The 20794-nt window shown below is 35.8% G+C and overlaps 1 protein-coding gene and 1 long non-coding RNA gene across 2 annotated transcripts in view; both read right to left on the bottom strand.

Annotated features, from left to right (window-relative positions):
• Positions 1 to 14439, bottom strand: part of LOC126976555 (unconventional myosin-Va) — a 38336-nt gene extending 23897 nt beyond the window's left edge. Inside the window, exon 1 of the mRNA XM_050824939.1 lies at positions 14240 to 14439. Within this exon, the coding sequence (XP_050680896.1) occupies positions 14240 to 14330 (91 nt within the window). The 5' untranslated portion in view covers positions 14331 to 14439. The remainder of the gene's footprint in view (positions 1 to 14239) is intronic.
• Positions 14440 to 14897: 458 nt separating this feature from the next.
• Positions 14898 to 17896, bottom strand: LOC126976552 (uncharacterized). Its single transcript, XR_007731939.1, has 4 exons — positions 17777 to 17896; positions 16953 to 17115; positions 15675 to 15754; positions 14898 to 15034 (listed from the first exon to the last, which is right to left on the bottom strand). It is a non-coding gene; the product is annotated as an uncharacterized LOC126976552 (long non-coding RNA).
• Between the last annotated feature and the right edge of the window lie 2898 nt (positions 17897 to 20794).

Genomic DNA, 20794 nt, shown 5'->3' with positions numbered 1-20794 from the left:
TAGTAGATATAATTATATATTATATAATATAGATTAAAATTATATAAATTAACAAAAATCATATTTTGCAAATTGAAAAATTGAATAATTTTATCAAATTAGTGTAATGTCATCGGTCCTCGATAAATCTACAAAGTTTGAACGAAATCTAGCCGTTTAAAGTGGGTCAAAATCGCGCCCAAAGAAGTCGGTTACAAACATACAGGTGAAGCTAATATAAAGCGTATAAAAAATATACTCAACATTATATCAATGAACCTAAAACTAAAACCCTTAAAAAATATAATTAATAAATTTAAATAGATTGACATTAAGTCGGCGAAGTTAAAGATGTAGCCTTATCTGTTCTACGTTTAAAATGGAAATGGACTAGACATATGCAAAGAACAAAAGACGAAAGATAGTCCAAAGTAGTAATTCACTGGTACGCGATAAATAGGAAACGAAATCGAGGCAGGCCTACTAAGAGATGGACCTAACAAAACAGCAGGAAAGTTGTAGACAGGATTTGCAAGAGATAAAAACGGCCGGAAATTAATGGAGGAGGCTTTTACTGCTAAAGGCGATCCTTATATCGTAAATAATGGCTAACCATACGAACAAAATACTTTATTTAAAACAATGAAACATTAACACATTCTAATACATTCAATTTATAAGTAAATACCTAAATGTATAGATGTAAGGAAGTAAATATCTAAATAAAATATAATATAAGGCGACGAAGTAAAGCCATGTACAAAAAATTTTAGAAAAGTAGGTGAAATCATCTAAAGAATTTCATTGAAGTCTAGAAGCTCCTACAGCAGGACCCCAGAAAATGTAAAAAAAAAACATTAAACAACATTGTATGGTAGCTTAGTTGTTAGAAATTCTAAGATGTAAAGATATTCTTATGTTACACTGTAATAAAACAAAAATCTCCAGGGAAATATCGAGACAGTTACGAACAAACTGCATAACTAATTACTGTACGTTTTGTTGGCGATATAATTCGTATTAAAAAAACGATAAAAGCAAAGCTGAAAGAATTCAAACAAGTCCTGTCCGAAAAACAAAAATAAATTCAGGACTTTTTTTTGTGGAATAGACGGACAAACGAGTGTTCGGGTGACCTGGTGTTAAGTGATCACCGTCGCCCACATTCTCTTGCAACACCAGAGGAATCATAAGAGCGTTGCCGGCCTTTAAGGAAGGTGTACTTTAGATTGAGATTGTCATAACTAAACCGATATTTATTACCATAGGGGAAAATTTTAACAATCAGAATTAGGAAGTTCAAAGCTCTTTCAGGACTTCTGAATTAGTGAGCAGAGCACAACGTGGGCACTATCCGACTTCAGTAATGGTTTGCAGCGGTGGTAGCTAGAATATTTGCTTTATTTATTTATTTAAAGACAAAAAAAGTGAACACAATTTACACCCTAATTTATAGACTAAAACTCATGGCTGGTGATTGCTACTGGCAGTCCAATTAGATCGTAGCCTGTGCTAGGGCTGTTAAAATATTCTCGGCGCAATTGTATTGAATTTTTAGTAAAGTTTTAATCTAAATTTAAATTTTATGAAATATATACCTAACTAAAACTAATTATTATTAGGTTTTCTTGGATTATCATATATACTTATACTTAAACATAAAATATATGAAAAAATAAATAAATAAGTACTTAAAGTTAAAAAAATAAGTAAAGTTACACTAACTTAAGTTTGTGTTACTGTACTGATACAGTATCAAATCTTAATTTGAAGTATAGTTACTTGTACATATTAGATATGTTAAAGTGTCCGTTAAAATGGAGTTAGCATCAACAAATCTTGTTATAAGACATTCAAAGTTTTCAAAAGAGCATTCTAGCAGATATTTCTTTTAATTTTTTTTTTACAGAAAGGTTTCGGGCACACAGAATTACATTAGATGCCTCCGGAGGAAGGCTGTTGAAAAATAATAATAATATATTCTTTTAGGTACCTAGCGTACATAGCCTCAGCCATATTTTTGTGAAAAAAAAAACAAATTTGATACATTTGTGCCGATTTTTGGACTACAATTTCGATTACAATTCTTCAGGAGGTCCTTTAAGGCCGGCAACGCTCGTATGATTCCTCTGGTATTGGCAAGAGAGTATGGGCAGCGGTGATCACTTAACATCAGGTGATGCGTACGCTCGTCCTCCACCATTAAGCCACCCAGGCGTGCTGCTTAGGTGGGCATTATTGTGTTTCAGTATAAAGAGCGCCACAATTGAAATATATGGGCTTATGATTCGTATATTCGATTCATATATTGGATGAAGCACTTGCCAAGCTAATTCGTTTGTATATTACAGCTATTATATAATACTATATTGATTGAAAAGAGTGGCTGTTGAGTTTCTTGTATGTTCTTTTCACTATCTCTACTTTTTCCGAACATATGTTAGATTCAGTAATATAAAAGAAAATTCTACGTACGCTCGTTTGTCCTCCTATTCCATAAAAAAAAAATTATATAGTGACAATTCAAAAGCGCTTCGTTTAAGCCTAATTGAATAAAGTTTTTTTTACTTTGACTTTGAATGGTTGCTGCTTGACCCGTCACTTTGTCTCAGAAAAAATCAGAACTAAGGATGACCGTCATCTAGGACCGATTTTAATCCGCTGGATTGTTTTTTTATTGATTTTTGGTTAGTTTAGAGAGCATGTAAAGGGCGGCTTTCAACTGCCGTCAACGAAGATAATGTGGCTACTGTTAAGCGGCTAACTGAAGAAAACCCGCAGATTACCTATGAGACAATTCGAGGACTATTGGGGATTGGTGTGAGCTAAATTCAGAAAATTTACACTAAGAATTGAAAGTTCGGAAACTTTGATGTTGTTGGATCCCTCATGGACTGACAGCGAAGCAAAAGCGGGCTCGCGTGGAATAGTGCTCACATATGCTAATGAAGTACGACCACTGACATTCTAATACAGTATATGACATTGTCACAGCAGACGAAACGTGGATTTATTGTTTTGAACCCGAGAAAAAAACAGCAATCTTGTGAACGGGTGTTTGAAAATGAGGACAGGCCAACAAAAGTGAGGCGGGCGAGAAACGTTGGTAAAAAAAATCGCATTTTTTCTCAGCTACGGGTCCCATCTGCACAATTCCACTTGAAGATCAAAAGAGTGTTAATGCCGAGTGGTATTCTACCATTTGTTAAAAAAAGTTCGCGAAAGACTACCAAAAAGCCGCGTTTTCCTACATCATGAAAACGCTTCGTCACACACGGCCAACAAAACTAAGTCATTTTTAGCTTTCGAAAAAGTACAACCCATCCTGCACATAGTCCCGACCCTATGATTTCTATATTTTCCCCAAAATCAAAGATTTGATGAGAGGTTTCACATTTACCAATTCCGAAGAGGCAGTGATAGCATTCAATCAGCACTTAGAAAACATGCCTTAAGATCTGTGGTACTCCTATTTAAAAAAATATTAGAGTATTTTGAAAAGGAATAAACATAATATTTTGGTTATAACATGTGGTTCTTTTAAGTTACGCAAAATTTTTAGTGTGACCTACGTATAAGCTACCGCGCACTAAACGCACATAAACGTTCAATGGTATAGCAAAAAAGGATATTTCCCTTATGACAATTTTTATCGTAAGACTAGGTGTTACTATTATTAAAATCTGACCCCACATATAGCGTAATTTTTATTGCTGTCGCTACTTCTTAAAATAAACATATCCTGAACAGAATGTAGAGCAATGAAATGTAGAAAAAATGAAATTCATTTATTAAGAGGTAATATTTATTTATATATAATTTCTGCTAGAAACTTGTCTAGAGAGGTCTGTTATAATACATATAAATATTTATATATTTTTACGTTTTGAGTTACGTTTGATAGTAGGTAATGTAAGCTGCCTGGAATTAATTTAAACTTTAAATGGAAACTAAATTTGGAACACTTTTAAAAATTCACATAACTTTCACAGTTTATAATAATGACGATAATATCGTTTAATGACAATAGAATTAAAATTATTTCTAAAAAAGTAAGCAATACTTTAATTATTGAACGGGATTTTTAATAGTAATAATCAAAACGCTATTGCGATTAATTAGGCGATACCATGAAAGGGATGAAGGATGATACTAAAAATTTTGTTGAAGTAGAAACCCTAGAAAAATCTATTTGCCATGATGAAAAATCAAGGGATCTCTACTGAAAGGCATTTTGTCATTTATATAAGAAATCTTTCGCAAATAGATACTAAAAATTGGAGAGAAATACGGCAGAAACTCAAAGAATTCTTTTACCAGACTTTTCACGGGTTGCCGGCTAGGTGGGTATCACAGCGACGCCTTTTCTGCCGTATCAGCAAGCAAGCAGTATTGTGCAACCACCCTGTTTCGGTTTTCAGGCCACCGTAGTTTTCAACTATTGGATCAATGAGATTTAACATATTACGTCTCAAAGTGACGAGCGCAATGCGATGCCGCACATATTATTGGGTTCAATCAGACATCCTAAGCGGTATAACATTGTAATAGGCAGGGTTTATTACTTACTATCAGGTGTTACTTCTAGCTATTTTTATCATTTTAAAAATATGTACACTTTTTGTAGAGTCCACTTATTAAAAAAAAAAGAGATAGAGCTTTGATTTCAAATCATTTTGTCTTCAGAAGTAGTATCGATATACGTATACAACTAAAGATATTTGTGATTTAAGTTTTGGAGATTATGAGAAATGTTATAAGAAAACATTCTATATAAATAAAAACAATCTACGGAATGGGTACTTTAATCTCTTTATTATAATATTACATAAGCGGCCAATACTTGCTTGTCAGCGATGATTTTTTGCGAATTGGGAGTAAGTTCGAAAACGCTAGCTGGTTCAATTCATCTACTTGGGAATTTACGTCACCGGTTCTAACAAAGATTTACCGACATTTTTGAATATGTCGAGTAACCGTGGAGCGGCACCTAACACACTAACGGCGAGGTATTCTTAGCAGGTATAAAACCAGTTTGGCCGGAACATGTCTCTGTAGAAAAGTATTACGAGTTATCCCAGGCTTTTCTTAAATTGTGTCCGTAAATAATGAAGTATTCACGTTCGTTGTTTTTATATATCTTATACCATATCTTATTCTCTCGACCCAATGAGTGCTAAGTGATGCTTCCAAGTTATAAGTTATCTTAATACAACTAAACTAAATAACTAAATGATAGACTACACCCGTACTACTTCTTTTATTTTGTAAAAAGTTTCTGTAGCAGATCGAAAAGTGAATAACATTTTCTACTGTGTGTGGTCGTTCCGAAGATAGCTCCGATATTAGCAATTTGACTTTTATTCTTTTAAAAAGAGGTTCTCAATTCGAGTGTATTTTTTGTATACTTGATACTTTATATCTCCACCGTAAATAAACTGCATTAAAAATGTTTAGTTTTAAAGTGTCCGCATTGGTTCCATTGTAAAAAATATGATCTATGAGAAACAGAGGGAATTTCGAAATTTATATGCATATACATACTGCAGTTTTTTATATAGTGCTTTAAGTAGAGTGTAACTGACGATGAAGAAGACCACATATGGTCTATGTAAAATTTAAAAGGTGAGAATTTCATGTCTTATGGCAAGATGGTTTAATATATTCATTTTCAGAAGGATTATACTAATAAAAGTTCTATGACGATGGATATATGTAACGTAGTGTTTAAATTCTCTTTGTATGTATCCACTTAATATTGTCGTATTGGCACATATTTGTATCTGATTTTTTTTTTCAGTTTCCGAAAAATGTAATAAGTTTTAGATCTATTTAAATGACTAAACTTCAATAATCAAATACATGCAAGTCTGTGTGCAACCCATAAGTTAGATATATAAGTATTAAATATAAGAAATATAGAAATATGCATAGTCATAGTAATAAGGGAATATCTAGTAGGTAAGCCTTTTTTAAATAAATAAATATCACGGTCAAGCATTGTTGTTGTAACGCAAAAGTATTTACAATAAAATGCAAACAAAAAATTTTCTCGACACATAATTAAAGTTGTGGTAATTATTAATAACCTAAGACTTTTCTTATTGACATTACATATAGTAGAAAATTCTATTTTAAATTAATTTAGCAATGTCTACTGTAGGTAAATTTTGTTCCCACGAACTCAAAATTGCAAAAATAAGGATTTTGTGTCATTAATTGTAAAATCGATTAAAAATAAATAATAAATTAACTTTACTTTAAAAATTGTTGACTAATACAATTACTTCATTTTTGTGATGTTTGAAATTGTGAAGACACAATGAATTTAGATTATATATAGATAGATATAGAGATAGATTTGATACAATGAATTTAGCAATAGGTACCAATGCGAATGAATAGAACAGAGGAAAATTTAGTTTTGATACAAATAAATGTTTATAATAGACTCAAGGTTGCAGGATAATACGAGCGTTATGCTAAGATCGGTCAACGTCCTCAGCGACATTTTGTTTTTATATAACTTTTTTAGACGTAATCAATAGTTGACGTATGTCGTTGATACCTCAACCACTTCGGGCGCTCAATAGGATAGAAACAGTAAAATAAAATATAAAAAAGGAAAAATCTATATATATAAAAATGAATTGCTGTTCGTTAGTCTCACTAAAACTCCAGAACGGCTGGACCGATTTGGCTAATTTTGGTCTTGAATTATTTGTGGAAGTCCAGACAAGGTTTAAAAGGTGAATAAATATGAAAATTCTCGGAATTAAATAAAAATAACAATTTTGTTTTTCCTTTCATTCATAAAACCGAATCGAAAGAATACTTTAACATGAATAACTTATTAGAATATTTATATTTTTCTAACTTTCTCAGGAGGTATAAAACAAACTTAATTTTAGCTACCTATACTTGGTAGATTAACTACAGTTGTTAATTATGATGGCAATACAACGTTTGCTGGGTCAGATAGTTATCGATAAAAAACGATTAGTTGGTTACGTAAGCATAAAAAAAAGAAGTCCGCTTAGTTTCTTGCGCCCGTTCTTCTCAGGTCTGAGGCATACATTTTCTAATGGGTAGTAGATTTTGACGTTTAATAAGTGATTTTAAAGCCTATTTTGAATAAAAATTTTTAGATTTGTTTGGATTCGATGAATCGGTCATTAAAGTTTATATGAAAATTAATGGTTTCAATATGAGCAAGCTGCATGCGACCAAGATTCTAATAATTCAACAGGAGTTGGCAACAAGAATGAAATGAAATTTTTGAAGCATGTTTTATTAAAACGTAAGTACTACAATTACTTATTTGATAAATATAATAGACACTATTATTACGGCGACCCCGAATTCCGGTAGGTGCAAAACTAAACATTTATATAGTGAATATGCATGTTTATTTGCTTTTATGCCTTGGTAGGAGGAATATCGCATCGGTACTTGGAATTTTCTTGGACTTTTGCAGGCTGGCACGCTTACCATCATGGAAATGGAGACCGAGAGGTGCCGCATATCTATTTTGGGACTAAGTGAAACTCATATGAGGTGTCAGAGGCACTTTACCACAGCTCAAGTGCAGCCGCGCAGGATTCTTGAAAGATGAACACCGGAGAACGTCAGTACAATTATAAAGGCTGCATAAAAAGGCATATATTTTTTATCAAAATTGATTCCTTTAGAATTCTTTTTGATGTCATTCCTAATATACTGGATAGTACTACCGCTTCAGAAACAAATGGCGCTCTGAGAGAAACTCACCCAGCATTCTTTTTTTGCGCTCTGTTTAATGAAATATACAATATAAATAGGATAAATATACTACCACAACTTAGCCGATATCCTGTATTAAGTAGCGTCCCGCTGGCATCGCGGGGTGTTCACCAGTCCAATGATATACCTACTGGTAGAAATGAACAAGTATAAGACAGGTTCTCAGGCCATTTAATAGTCATCTAAGACATTAAAATTTGAAAGATAGTATGTGTACGGTTCATTGACACAGTCGGCACTCGACACAAACATGAGGGCGTGTGCGAGTTGCTCAGAGCGCAGACGGCGCTGACTGGGGGCTAGGTTACGTGTTTAGTGGTGACTTATCTAGCTTATTATAAAACAAAATGTAATTTAGATAAATTTAATTACACATTAAAAAGAATTAATGAATCCAAGTTGGTTTTGTAAATAGATAACAAATACGTCAAGAAAAATAAACAATAAGTATTATTGGTACATAAATACACATGTCATATTTTTTGAAATATTTGTTATTTAAAAAGCTTTTCACTTTGACGTTTCATATATTGGATGCAGCACCTTTTGCATATTATATGCAGCAATTGTTATGTATATTACAGCCATTGTAAAATACTCTATTGATTGAAAAGTGTGGCCGTTGAGTTTCTTGTGTATTCTTCTCACGAGCTCTACTTTTCCCGAACATGTGGTGGATTCAGTGTTTTAAAAGAGATAATAGTTTTTATAATTGTCATTATTATAAACGCGCTTAGTTTAAGCCTAATTGCATAAAGTTTATTTGACTTTGGCTTATGTAAATGTATAATTAAAACACGCCAATAATATTTTCATTAAACTAACTACACACTAAAAGTCAACATTAAATTAATAAAACATTTTACTAGATATTTAACTTTATTCTGTATTAATTTTGAAACATTTAATAACACTTATACGTTTAAAACATAGATCATTCTATTTAATAATAATAATTTACCTTTAAAGCATATGTATGTCAAACGTTAAGCGCGCGTTGATGTCTTTTATACGGCGTTTGCTCGAGTGCAGTGTTAATTGTGAACTATTATGTAGCATAGGCATTGCCGTGTTTTCATGTCGGTCTGTTATTTACTACATAAAGATAAAATATTATACTCGAGAAACAAACTACAGCGCATAGCATAAACATATTTTCCACATAAACATATTTTGTTCTTCAAATCAAATTGAATTTTTGAGCTTTTTAAAACTGTTATGATTTTGAACACTATAAATAAGATTAATGATATATGTGACTAGATTCCTGATTAGTTATAGTATATATTTGTGATATATAGAGATGTCTTAAGTGATAATTCCGTTAAGATTTGTGTTTAACCAGTTCGATACGCGTTTCCCATCTCCACGAGGCATCCTCAGGGAAGTTTACTCGCCGAACTCTGGATCGAGAGATTTTTGTTTGAATAATTCAATATTTTTTTATTGTAATAGGTATTATTACAATAGGTAAAATATTGCGCTACCGATATTTTAAAAATTTAATTTCATGTTTGTTCAGTAAGTGGGGCTTTCTTAATATGAATAAATTTTTATACAAGTTAGAAATTAATATTTATAATAAACTAGCTGACCCAACTGGACCCAATTGTTCTATTCAGAATAAAAAAAACGAATTTATTTACTATCTAAACCTAGCAGTGTGCGATCTGTCTCTTACTGCCAACAAAAAAAGGTAGTCGTTAAGGTTTTTCTAGATTTCGCCCAATTTTAATTTTTTTTAAACATTAAAAACAACTAAATAAAAATGCCTATAGTCGTTCTCAAGTTATCGCGTGACCAAGAAAAAGGGGTCCCTTTTTATATACAGTGGGAGGCTCCTTTGCACAGGATGCCGGCTAGATTATGGGTACCACAACGGCGCCTATTTTTTCCGTGATGCGGTGTAAGCATTATTGTGTTTCGGTCTGGGCGCCGTAGCAAGTGAAATTTCTGGGCAAATGAGCCTTAGCATCTTATGTCTCTAAGTAACGAGCGCAGTTATAGTGCCACTCATAATTTTTGGGTTTTCAAGAATCCTGAGCGGCACTGCAATGAAACGGGCAGGACGTAACAATTACCATCAGCTTAACGTACTCTCGTCTCGTCTCTAAATTTTCATAAAAAATAGATATATTATATAGATTGGAACTATTAGGTTGACATAGCGCCCGAGGCGAGAGTCACACTGAAACACGTCGCTCATAAGACAATTTAGCAGAGTTGAATTTCCGTGATATGAAACAATTAATGTTGTGAATGACGATCTCGTTATTGTAACAGTTTTTAATGGCGGGAGACTTGCGTTCACAATGTAACGTAACGTGCATGCTGTTGTAGATGACGGCGTCTTAACATGAAGCTCTCTCTGATTGCAATTCTGTGGAGGAACAAATTAACTTAAATCACTTTTATAATTTGTTGTGATACACACACGCACATTTTTTTATGGAAGAAGAGGACAAACGAACGTAAGGGTGATCTGGGGATAAGTGTATACACACATTCTCTTGCAATACCAGAGGAATCACAGGTGCGTTGCTGGCCTTTAAGAAAGGTGTATCGTCCCGGAACCACCGTACAAGGAAGCTCACACCACAGCTTTGTAGTACGTGGTAGAAAATTCCTTGAAAGTCACACTGTGGAGGAACGCCTCATATCCAGACGGTGGGGATGAAATCCTAATTCGTGGGCGTGTGGTGTACGAAGGTGGAATTCGGCTAACGACTTATCCTTTAACAGAGGTACGTACCAGACCTTGGGTCACCTGTCAAATCGGTTAGACGCCTGGATAATGCATTATACATTTTTTTTAATATTAGAGATTTCTGTAGATTTTGGTTAGTTAATATACAACTTACTTGACTTTCATTTAGCCAAGTTTATGTATCTGTTATTGTTGCTGTTATTCATATACTTTCTTCGAATGAGTGACCAGTGATTAATTTTCAACCAATATTCAACATTTATTAAATGCGTTCAAAATTCAATTAATTTCCTTAAATATTTCGGCATACATACAGTGATGGACTGGATCTTTATATCGTTGCATAGAGCTTTATTGTTTTTGAATGGAAAAGGTCACTGTTTATTTATTGAAAACAAATTATTGAAAGCGTAGGTTTATCAATGTTGTAGAAAGTTGTAGTTTTTTGTTAGTAACCTTATTTTCATACATTTTCGAAAGCGTTTGATAAGAGGTTCCTGCTACTGTCTATATCTAATGATGATATCTATCTAACACGATCGAAAAGCATGTTGTTTCATCTAACGCATAGCGCACAAGCAGGAGAAAGTGATAATATTGAACACACAGTGTGCAGAAATTCCGTAAAACTTCTTCCAGCAAATATATGTTTTTGAGTAATATTTACAAATTTGTGAAATAAAAGATTACCATATAGAATCTCCACTACATGCGAAAGTTTTCTGTGACAATGCTTTCTTTACTTTTATAATTTATGAGTACATCATGAACGGTAAAGATATTTGGAGGGTTATAATGAATTTGTACAACCTAGATACAATACTTAAGATACCTATTAGTAAATGGGTTGAAACGCCATAATCACCTACAAGCGTTTGTAGGAAAAATATGACGAGTTGGCTTTATATAATTTTTTAATTTAACACTTTGCAGTAACTTAAAAAGCGTGGCTATGGCAATTTGCCGTCATTTAGCAGATTCAAGGACGTACAATAAAAATGAATGAAGCAGAGCAATCATCTATAACGCAGGGTATTTATTATATTACCATTAGCATTATATTCAAATTCTAATTTTTTTATTCGAAATACGATTCAAAATCACTTATTAAACGTCAAAAACTAGCACCCATTCAAAATAGAGTGCCTCAGACCTGAGAAGAACGGGCGCAAGAAACTCAGCAGGCTTTTTTATAGCCACAGTGCTTCTAATTTAAAATTCTAGTAAGCGCAAACACGGCTATACAAGGATTTATTAAGGAGTTCAAGTTCTTCGTCACCAGAAAAATTGAATGACAGAATTCTTAATTTTTATGTTGATTATAATAAATTTAAATACACCTTATTCAATTAATTTATAATTTAACAGATCTTATTCTTAGAACCAGAACTTTTTTTATCAGAACTAATTCTTGTGAATCAGAAAGTAAACCCATGCAAGTATAAGAATAGGAGACTTGAGAATGGAGAAAAGAATTTAAGCCATACTTGAAAGAAATGGAATGAAATGGCTACCGTTAGTTTCACAACTCACAAGTACATGGCTAAATAAGCTATGCGAACATAATATTATTCTATATTAGGTAATATAAATATGGAATAGAAAAAAAAAGTAATGAATTAGCCGTTATTAATATGTTATCAGTTTATCTTAAGTGTTGTAGAGCAATGCGAAACACGTGTCGAATTGGTTTTATTTATTTAATGGAACGCCATTACTTTGCATCATTTATAGAATCTTACTGTTCCTATTAAAGACATGCTTTGTGTTACAAAAATTATGAATAAGAAGAGTTTTACGGTACCGGGGATAGAGAGGAGTTAATGTTATTAAGTTAACTACTTAGAGGGCAGCACAGGACCGATCTTAATGGCAATCTTTGGGGGAGGCTTCTTGTCCTGTCTGTCTTCTTGTTGTTGTCTTCCAGCAGTGTACGTCTTCCGGCTGATGATGATGATGATACGGTAGCAACTGCCGATTAAACCGGTCGTTCAGTCGGGGATTCAGCGGGGGTTACGTGCATTGTGCATGTATACCAACAAATCTTAGTATACTATATATATTATATACACTTAGATAACATATAAAATTTATGCAAATTAGAAATCCAAGTTCGCAACAAAAAAATGCAAGATAATTAATTACTCGGATATCGAGTTGACTTGTAAAAGAGATGACATAGATTCTTCATTATTTGATGTTCCTCAAGATATTTCTATAATTAATAACATTTTTCAGAGAGATATTTTTATAACCAATAAAATGAAATATTACTAGTAGTTGGTCGTCAAATATATTGACTACATCATTACCAATGATAAACTCGACTCAATCCTTTCAAACTTAAAGCTTAAAGTTGGTAGAGAAACTAACATGGTAAGCGGATATCTTATCTTCTATGTTCACGAATATACTCCGTTAATTAGAGTAAAATAGTTCAATTAACATACAAAATTCTCTTTTAACACTCCATACTATACTTCTCTTCGACCACTCGAAAGTGGTCGCATTTTTAACTCATTTTTGTTGGTAGGTTTCTGATTTTTTCTTTGATATGCGTTCAATGACCTCCATTCCGTATTTATGTCCGTTTCCGCGAATATACAACACGTTTGTCGATCCGACACATCATTGGTCTTTACTAATTTGTGACTTCCTAAGTCACCAGCTAAAAGTTTATAATCCTGAAAAGAGAGTCATAGGGTGTTTCGACGTTATAACCTGATGAAATCTTAAGGGTTTTTGTATTGAAATTTAAGTTATGGTAATTAAGTAAAATTCTAGTAGACACACAAAATGCCTAGTATGTAGGTGAAATAGGTTTTTAAGTTTTGAGGGACTCAAAAGAGGTCCAAAGGGTACGTACACGTGAACGTGCCGGAGATTCCTTTTGTATTTCATGTGAATTCTCTGAAAGACGTACTGTTTGATTGTTGGTGTTTACTGCAGTCTTTAAATTAAAAAAAAAAACTATTATATTATACAATTTATGTAGCTAGTAGGTACCGGCTGATATTCTTATGAGGTATGTCATTGTTACCAGATGATACCAAGGAGTTTTACAATCTAAACTCTTTAAATCATTCATTTCAAGCATTTAAAGCCTTAAGATAAACTTTTGTAATGGAAGGAGAATGCAATCAACTGCAGTTTGAATATTCTAGTCAGATAGCTGTGGACGATATCTGGGGGGGATGCGGCGCGGGGTCTGCACAGATCACAGGTATTTGAGAGTGAGCGGCGCGGCCAGAACCTGCTCCGGGGTGTCGGCCGCGCGGGCCCGAATTGCTCGCCGTGTATACCTGCGCCCCCCGCCCGGGAACCTCTTACCTCACCTATCATTACCAAATGCCAATGAATCATTGCGACTCACTCGTGTACACAGGTGGTCAGCTCTGTGTCGCCTCCACTCATCACAGCCGGCAGCCCTGTCTCCGCTTACTAATCGAAAAGGCTTACTAGAGTCGCTAGCAGCAAGGAATGTTAACTATATCTAACGTAGCCCGCACTGTAGAGTTCCAATGCTTTGTTTCGCAACAATCAACACACAGCTAGGCATGTAGGCTTCGGGAATTCGTAAACAGAGCGGTAGTGACTACTCTGTGAGAGTAAAGTTCTGTTTTATTATTTTTCCCGAATAACGACATTAGCTTTTTTAATATTAAAACGTATTGTTTTCTAAAGATTATTATTTATTATTCGATATGAAGTAAATCGGGCGCTTCACGACCAGTGTAACGGACTCTGTGAGTCATCATAACAAACTCTCACCTTGCAGCTTCTTCTCGGTCTCCCAGAACTTCTGCAGCTCGGTGAAGTACTTGTCGAGGATGAACACCTTGGAGAGGCCGAGCGTGGCCATGGCGTGCGGCTCGCTCGCATCCCACTCTGCGGCCGCGCCGCTAACACTCGCACACACTGGTACGCACTCGCACGCACTCGCACTACACTCACAACCACTCGCGCGCACGGCTCCCCGCGGACTGGCGGCCGCTCCCCGCTACGGCCACGGTACCTACTACTACCGCTTAGTCTATGGCAGCCGCAACGATAGCGCCCGCACAGCTCTTTCTGCTTCCAAAGTACCACTCTCTCTACTCTTTACCACCAACCACATGTCGACTAACACGATAAACACCACCCGAAATTATATTATAAGGATTTAAAAGGATGGAAAAACAGTAAAATTAAAACACCTATTTTAGTGTTTTTAGTACATTAATATTTGACAAGAAAAAAATTCATGTATTCATAGAACATAATATATTTTGTTTGAAGTTTTTTAAAAACATAACAATTTTCTTTTAATACGATACGTCGATCGACTTTATAGGATAGAGCCCTTTTAATGTTTAATTTCAGTAATTTATATTTCATATATTTTATACTCATATGAGTATAAGCTAACAAGTCATTTTTTGAAATGTGAGTGTTAATATCGGTTATACTTTATGTATCATGTATCATTGAGTATTTATTACAATTGTGAATACTCTAACCCTCTCTCAACTCGAGACCACGGCCTGCGAGGCGACTCTCGATTCCTGCTAGACTGCGACTGGAGTTCTACAAAACAAAATTATTTTTAACAGCTGTTATTATTCACCAGAGTTTGCGGGGAGTGAATATAAATAATTATTTTGAAGCCTGTTTTATTAGAACACAATATGAAAAAATAATCTAACATTAATTGTCCGTCGGAGAAAATGCCTTACTAGCAGCTATCCTGTATGTATAATGTGATTTAGAGCGCCATCTGTGTAGCACGGACAACATGATGATGCGGTAGAGTGAGCGAGCCTACTAGGGAGGCTTCTGTTTTGAGTCGGCAAGGTGCTGCCAACTGTTTTCATTTACAGTTAGTCACTATTGTTACCCACGTGGCGTGGGGGCGCTGTAGGTACTAAGCCTCGCGGAGTAATCTCTATTTGACTATTCTATTATATTAATCTACTTGACTTTTTGCTAGGAGGCAGGTATCGAGTGCTATTACATCTAAAATGGAGTTATGTATAAGATTCTATTTAAAATAAGAGCCTTCTGAAAAGTACCTACCTATTATCATCTTATAATTGTAATGCTTGTGATTCATTTGTGGTACCATGTGTAAAAAGGCAGGCCCTGGTAGCTCTTATATCAACAAGTACATAATCCCTGGAGGTTATGGTGACCACTTCGGTTGTGGATGGTGTCAATGATAACTTACGGTTGTGTGCACGCGGTAGGCGGCGTGGGCGGCAGGAATGACGGGGGCACGATGCGGTGTCACCGGGCGGTGGCTGTGACCTGCCGACAGGCAGACAGACACACGGACATTACACAACTACTGGCACCACGCGCTACCGCCGACCGCCGATAATCATGAGCGCGGCGCAGCGCAGATGGTCTCATGCAAAACAAAACAACAATTCAAGTGTGTGATGGTTTATTTATTTGGCCTTCTCAATTAAATTTAGGTACGTCAACTTAATACTCGCAGCATCATACTTATTCTACCATCTTCACCATTATCTGTTGTTCGCTATACTATGTTTTTGTGTGAAACGCGTGATCACTTTAAAAATTAAAAAAAACGACAAGCAATTTTAAAAATCTCCGAGTAAATTAATACGCTTCATATGAGCTCATTTCAATAAAATGGCAAGAAAGTGCCCTAGCCAATTACAATTCAGTTCTGCTCAGTTGCCATCACAAAATTTCGCTAGTCAATTTACATAAAACATTAAACCGTGTAGTCATTAGCCCAGTAAGAAATTACTACTGCTAGTGCTAATGTTAGTGAATTAACTATAGCGCCATTCAATATAAACCATAGACGTATTATAAATAACTAGAATCACCTATTAAAAGGTCGTCAATAAATGTCCAAGCGGCGCTGTATATACGTACACATTAACTTATACAGATAACATAAAACATTTATTCAAATTAACACCTTATTTCGTGGCCGTAATTTTCAAAGTCAATTATATACGTTCATTAGAAGCTCGGACGCGAACACGAGGCAAGAATATTTTGTTTTAGCAATTGAAATTATTTAGCAAAGTGATTAAAAATGTAAAGTTAGTTATACAATTTTGTTAATTAAAAGGGGAACTTACCCCTGCAATATCCATCCATCATTTTTAAGCTTGGATATGCTGTGATTTGGACAGTTTTTTACTGAACACTTTATCATTGCTTGGACTTGTATTCAAAGCAGAGTATTGCTTCAGACAATTTTTGAGCTTGATTGATTGTACGTCAATGAATGATCACTTAGCTGGCTTTTGTCCTTAGAAGCCTCCCAATGGTATAATCAATTCAGTATAAGAGAGAGACAAAATCGAGCTCTCAAGATATTTTATACTCTAGCGCCCAAATTTAACTCAAAAATCCACACCTAATAAACCGATCGGATAGTGACAAATAGTGATTTTGCTTAAACATATTACATGTGCTGTTAGTTTAATAAAAAAAAAGTTTACGATATACATTTACATACTTGTTAAAGTGACGCGGACAATAGGTGCAGAAGAAGTCGGGGCGCACTCGATGTGCGATCAGAAGCCTGGCCAGATGGTGGTGGTGTTGGTACTGGTGGGTCACCTCGTACGTCTGATCCGGCAGCAGCATGCCTTCCTCCACACCTGGTTTATTGTACTGCACTATAACATGAAACAAACTTGCTTGTAAAACTGTTTAAACTCTGACAGACATTTGTATACAAGTTAATAATTGTTTACATTTAGTCAAATTATACGATGAAGTGTACAATTATAGTAATAGTGCTGTATCCCTGTAGTGTTACAGCTTACTCACCATTCATTATCGGACGCAATCTTCTAATGTAAATAAAACGGCCGAGGTTGTGTGTACGTAAGTATCTGTTGATCGGTTGAGCAGTGTTGAAGTGAAATGTTATCTATACTATATATAAAATATATTTAATATTTTGTTTTGATAGAATCACAGTGTGTTAGACGCATGTTTGCACTGCCGCTAACAGAATTGAAATGAAATTGAAAGCATGGTTGATTCGTGAGTGCAGTCTCAACCTCAAATTGATTCGACAGATCGAGTCTGAAATTGAATAGTGTAGAGGCCGTACAGCCGGGAGATAGAGGCCGCGACATGACCGCAGTCTAACCCTCGTTACTCGCCATGACTCCACACTATTTTCACAGATTAATCGTTTTTCTATTACCTCAGTGTCTTTCGTGTGTACCGACATAACAAATCATCACGTATTTTACATAATTGGATCGGTACTGCGGTGCGTAGTGCCGAGCCTGTACACTCGATAATTTCGTGCTACAAAGTACGTACCCTATGCGGCAAGGAATGTTGTATGCACGCTACCAAAGTCCTTCTTTTTGCTGTACTCGGGAAGGTCCACGGTCAACGAAGGAGACACTGAGGCAGCCGCAGTCGGCTCGCACTGTGCACTGACCACTGGCGACTGGAAGCTTGCCGCTCTGCGGTTTCGCGGAAGCCACTCCAGATAAGGTAGAGCCGGACCGCATAGCGCACCGGCGCGTCTCGCGCGTACAGCCCATACTATGGCCTAAAAAAAAAAAACAAATATGGACTAATCAATATCAGTGAACCAAGTTAACAATGATTGGATTAGCTAATTTAATAATTTGTAATACTGTTTGCTATGTCCAGAGGTAACTTGCCACGCGCAGTAAACTAATATGACGTATAAATAATCTAAGCCTACTTACTTACTTACAGTCTTGGGCCCGGGAAAAGGAGCTGGTGTGGGGTGCGACTTGCGTCTACACCCAGAATAGTTCAGGTGCTGCGGTTGGTGTTTCGACTGTCGAAGTCATTAAATATCACAAATATCATAGAACTCAAATCGTTAAAATCCAAGTTAACAATGATTGGATTAGCTAATTTAATAATTTGTAATACATGTGAAAATCCTATACGTTTTATCATTCTGCACTTCTTCACTATGTAAAGGTTTGGTATGGCCACAAGTTACTCCACGGGTAAGTTACCCTTTTTAAGAATGTTGTCGGCTGACCTGATGGCGAGTGCTCACCGCCGCTCCTACTCTCTGGCTAAATCATAGAAATCATAGGAGCATTGCCGGCCGTATAGCTGATAGAGATTTACGTGCTTTTTGAAGGCGCCCATAACATATCACTGAAAACACCGCACAAGACAGGTCATTCCAAAGTTTGGTTGTACGTTGTAGAAAGTTCCTTGAAACCACGCTGTGTATGTGTGTGGTAGGTCCGAAGGCTAATCCGAACACTCCCTGTGATAAATGCGGTAGAAGACACATAACTAAGCGAAGTCTCTACTGAGCTAACGTAGGTCAAAGTTTTAGTTTTTAATTTCAAGGTTCTAATGTTTTCGTATCACGAGTTTAATAATATACAGGGTTATTGGTAGTTCGACGTATTTCAGTTGATAGGGATAACTCTCTGTCAGATTTCTGAATATTTATTATCTCAAAAAGAATACAAATTCACTTACTGAGATATTTAAACTAGCTTGATACACATATTGAGCGGCATACACATAATTTTAGTCGTTATATTTAAAGTTACAATAAATACTAATTGCGTAGTTACATTAATTAATTAATAACAAAAAAGGTGGGTAACGTATAAAACGGATTTGTGATAATTTAACCTCCATAACATGCATTATACAAAAGTGATTTTAAAAAAATCATTAATTTAAGTCTCATTTTTTCTTCTGATTTGTAAAAACGATTAAACACTGGTTATTTATCAATATTAAAACAACAATCATCGGTACAAATTTTAAAAATGCGAGACGAATAACAATATTATTTCAATATTTTTTTGAGATTATGTTTTCACTAATATGCCTTAAAAACAAAAAAAAAACGTTATGTAACTTGGCTTGTAGATTATTTTTAAAACATAACCGATTAGCTCTCCAACAATGCATAGCAACTGGGAACTTGTTTCAGAGAAACTGAAAAATAAATCAGTCTCGTTCCAGAATTAAATTGGAGAATTCAGTGAGTCAACATGAACATGTTGAATTTAAATTGGTCAAAGCTGAGGTTTACGTTGCCAATTGGATTAGTTTAAAAGCAGTTTTACGTTGTCAATTAAATAGTTTGTTTAAATACTTTTACGTTGCCACTTGAATTGGTTAAAGTAGAATTTTTTTACGTTGCCAGTTAACTCAGTCGTTCGGTCGCGGATTCATCGTGGACCGATTTTGTAACTTTAAGACCTCACGTAGGGCGTTAGTTTATTATTCTACATGTAGACTAATAACTTAATTTTATAATCCTGCCTTAAATCGGAATACCGTATGACGCATAATATCAGTCATCCGCAGGGCATATCTATATCGCTCTTAATATACCAGCTATTTTAGAGCTAAGTGGCCCTTCGTAATTGTCCTGATAATATCAACCTACTTCGTCTAATACTACTACGTCTTAGATCATTTATATGTCTAGATAGATGGAATATAATAAAATCTACACGGAGCCAGAGAGTAGACAGGTCCCTACCCTCAAAATTGCCGAGACGGCGACAGCAGATATACTCCCTAACGTACACACATACCCCGGCATGAGGCAAAAAATTATGCTCAATTTTGTACCCGGGGTACGTTAAATGTGACGTATCGCTAGGTCGAGATATCTCCGTCTCCGTAAGGAAACACAAGGCTGGCTGCGCCGTCTCAAGGTGGTGGTGGACGGTGTTTAAATTGGAGTGAATTCCCCTGATATTGCAAAAGTCCACGTTGAGCGTGGAGCAGGGTGCCGTGGTTTTACTGCCTCGTTTGTCCTCGGACATGCGCGGTTCTGTGCCCTCCCCAGAATACGACGGGCAGCCCGAGCGAGAATGCTCGGGGAGGGATTCTCCGAGACTGGTAGAGCCAGTACCCTCCTAGCGTAAAATCTCTTTCAGTTCCGCTGTCATATTCGGAGAGGGGGAATGGCCTCTGGTCTTCGAGACTGCGAAATGCGAGACAAAGCGGCACTAGGCCGCTACTTTACGCGGGTATTCTGTGCGAGTGTGGTAAGTAACCTGGACGAGTCGAGAGATTAGACGGCAGCGTGACTCACCCACTTCTAAAAAACCCTTAGTCGCCTCTTGGGCCTGGGACTCCCCTATTCTTGTTACACCCCGGGGAAAGTACCTGGATGTGTGGTGGTCCTCCACAGTGCGGTTTTCAAGTAGCTTTCTTCCACGTACTACAAAGCTGTGGAATGAACTTTCTTGTGCGGTGTTTCCGGGACGATACGACATGGTTACCTTCAAAAAAAGCGCGTACACCTTCCTTAAAGGTAAGCAACGCTCCTGTGATTCCTCTGGTGTTGCAAGAGAATGT

The sequence above is a fragment of the Leptidea sinapis genome, chromosome 41 (assembly GCF_905404315.1).
Source record: "Leptidea sinapis chromosome 41, ilLepSina1.1, whole genome shotgun sequence".
In the NCBI taxonomy this organism is placed as follows: domain Eukaryota; kingdom Metazoa; phylum Arthropoda; class Insecta; order Lepidoptera; family Pieridae; genus Leptidea; species Leptidea sinapis.
Note: the sequence above shows the minus strand (reverse complement) of the source record. Positions and strands in the feature narration are given on the sequence as shown.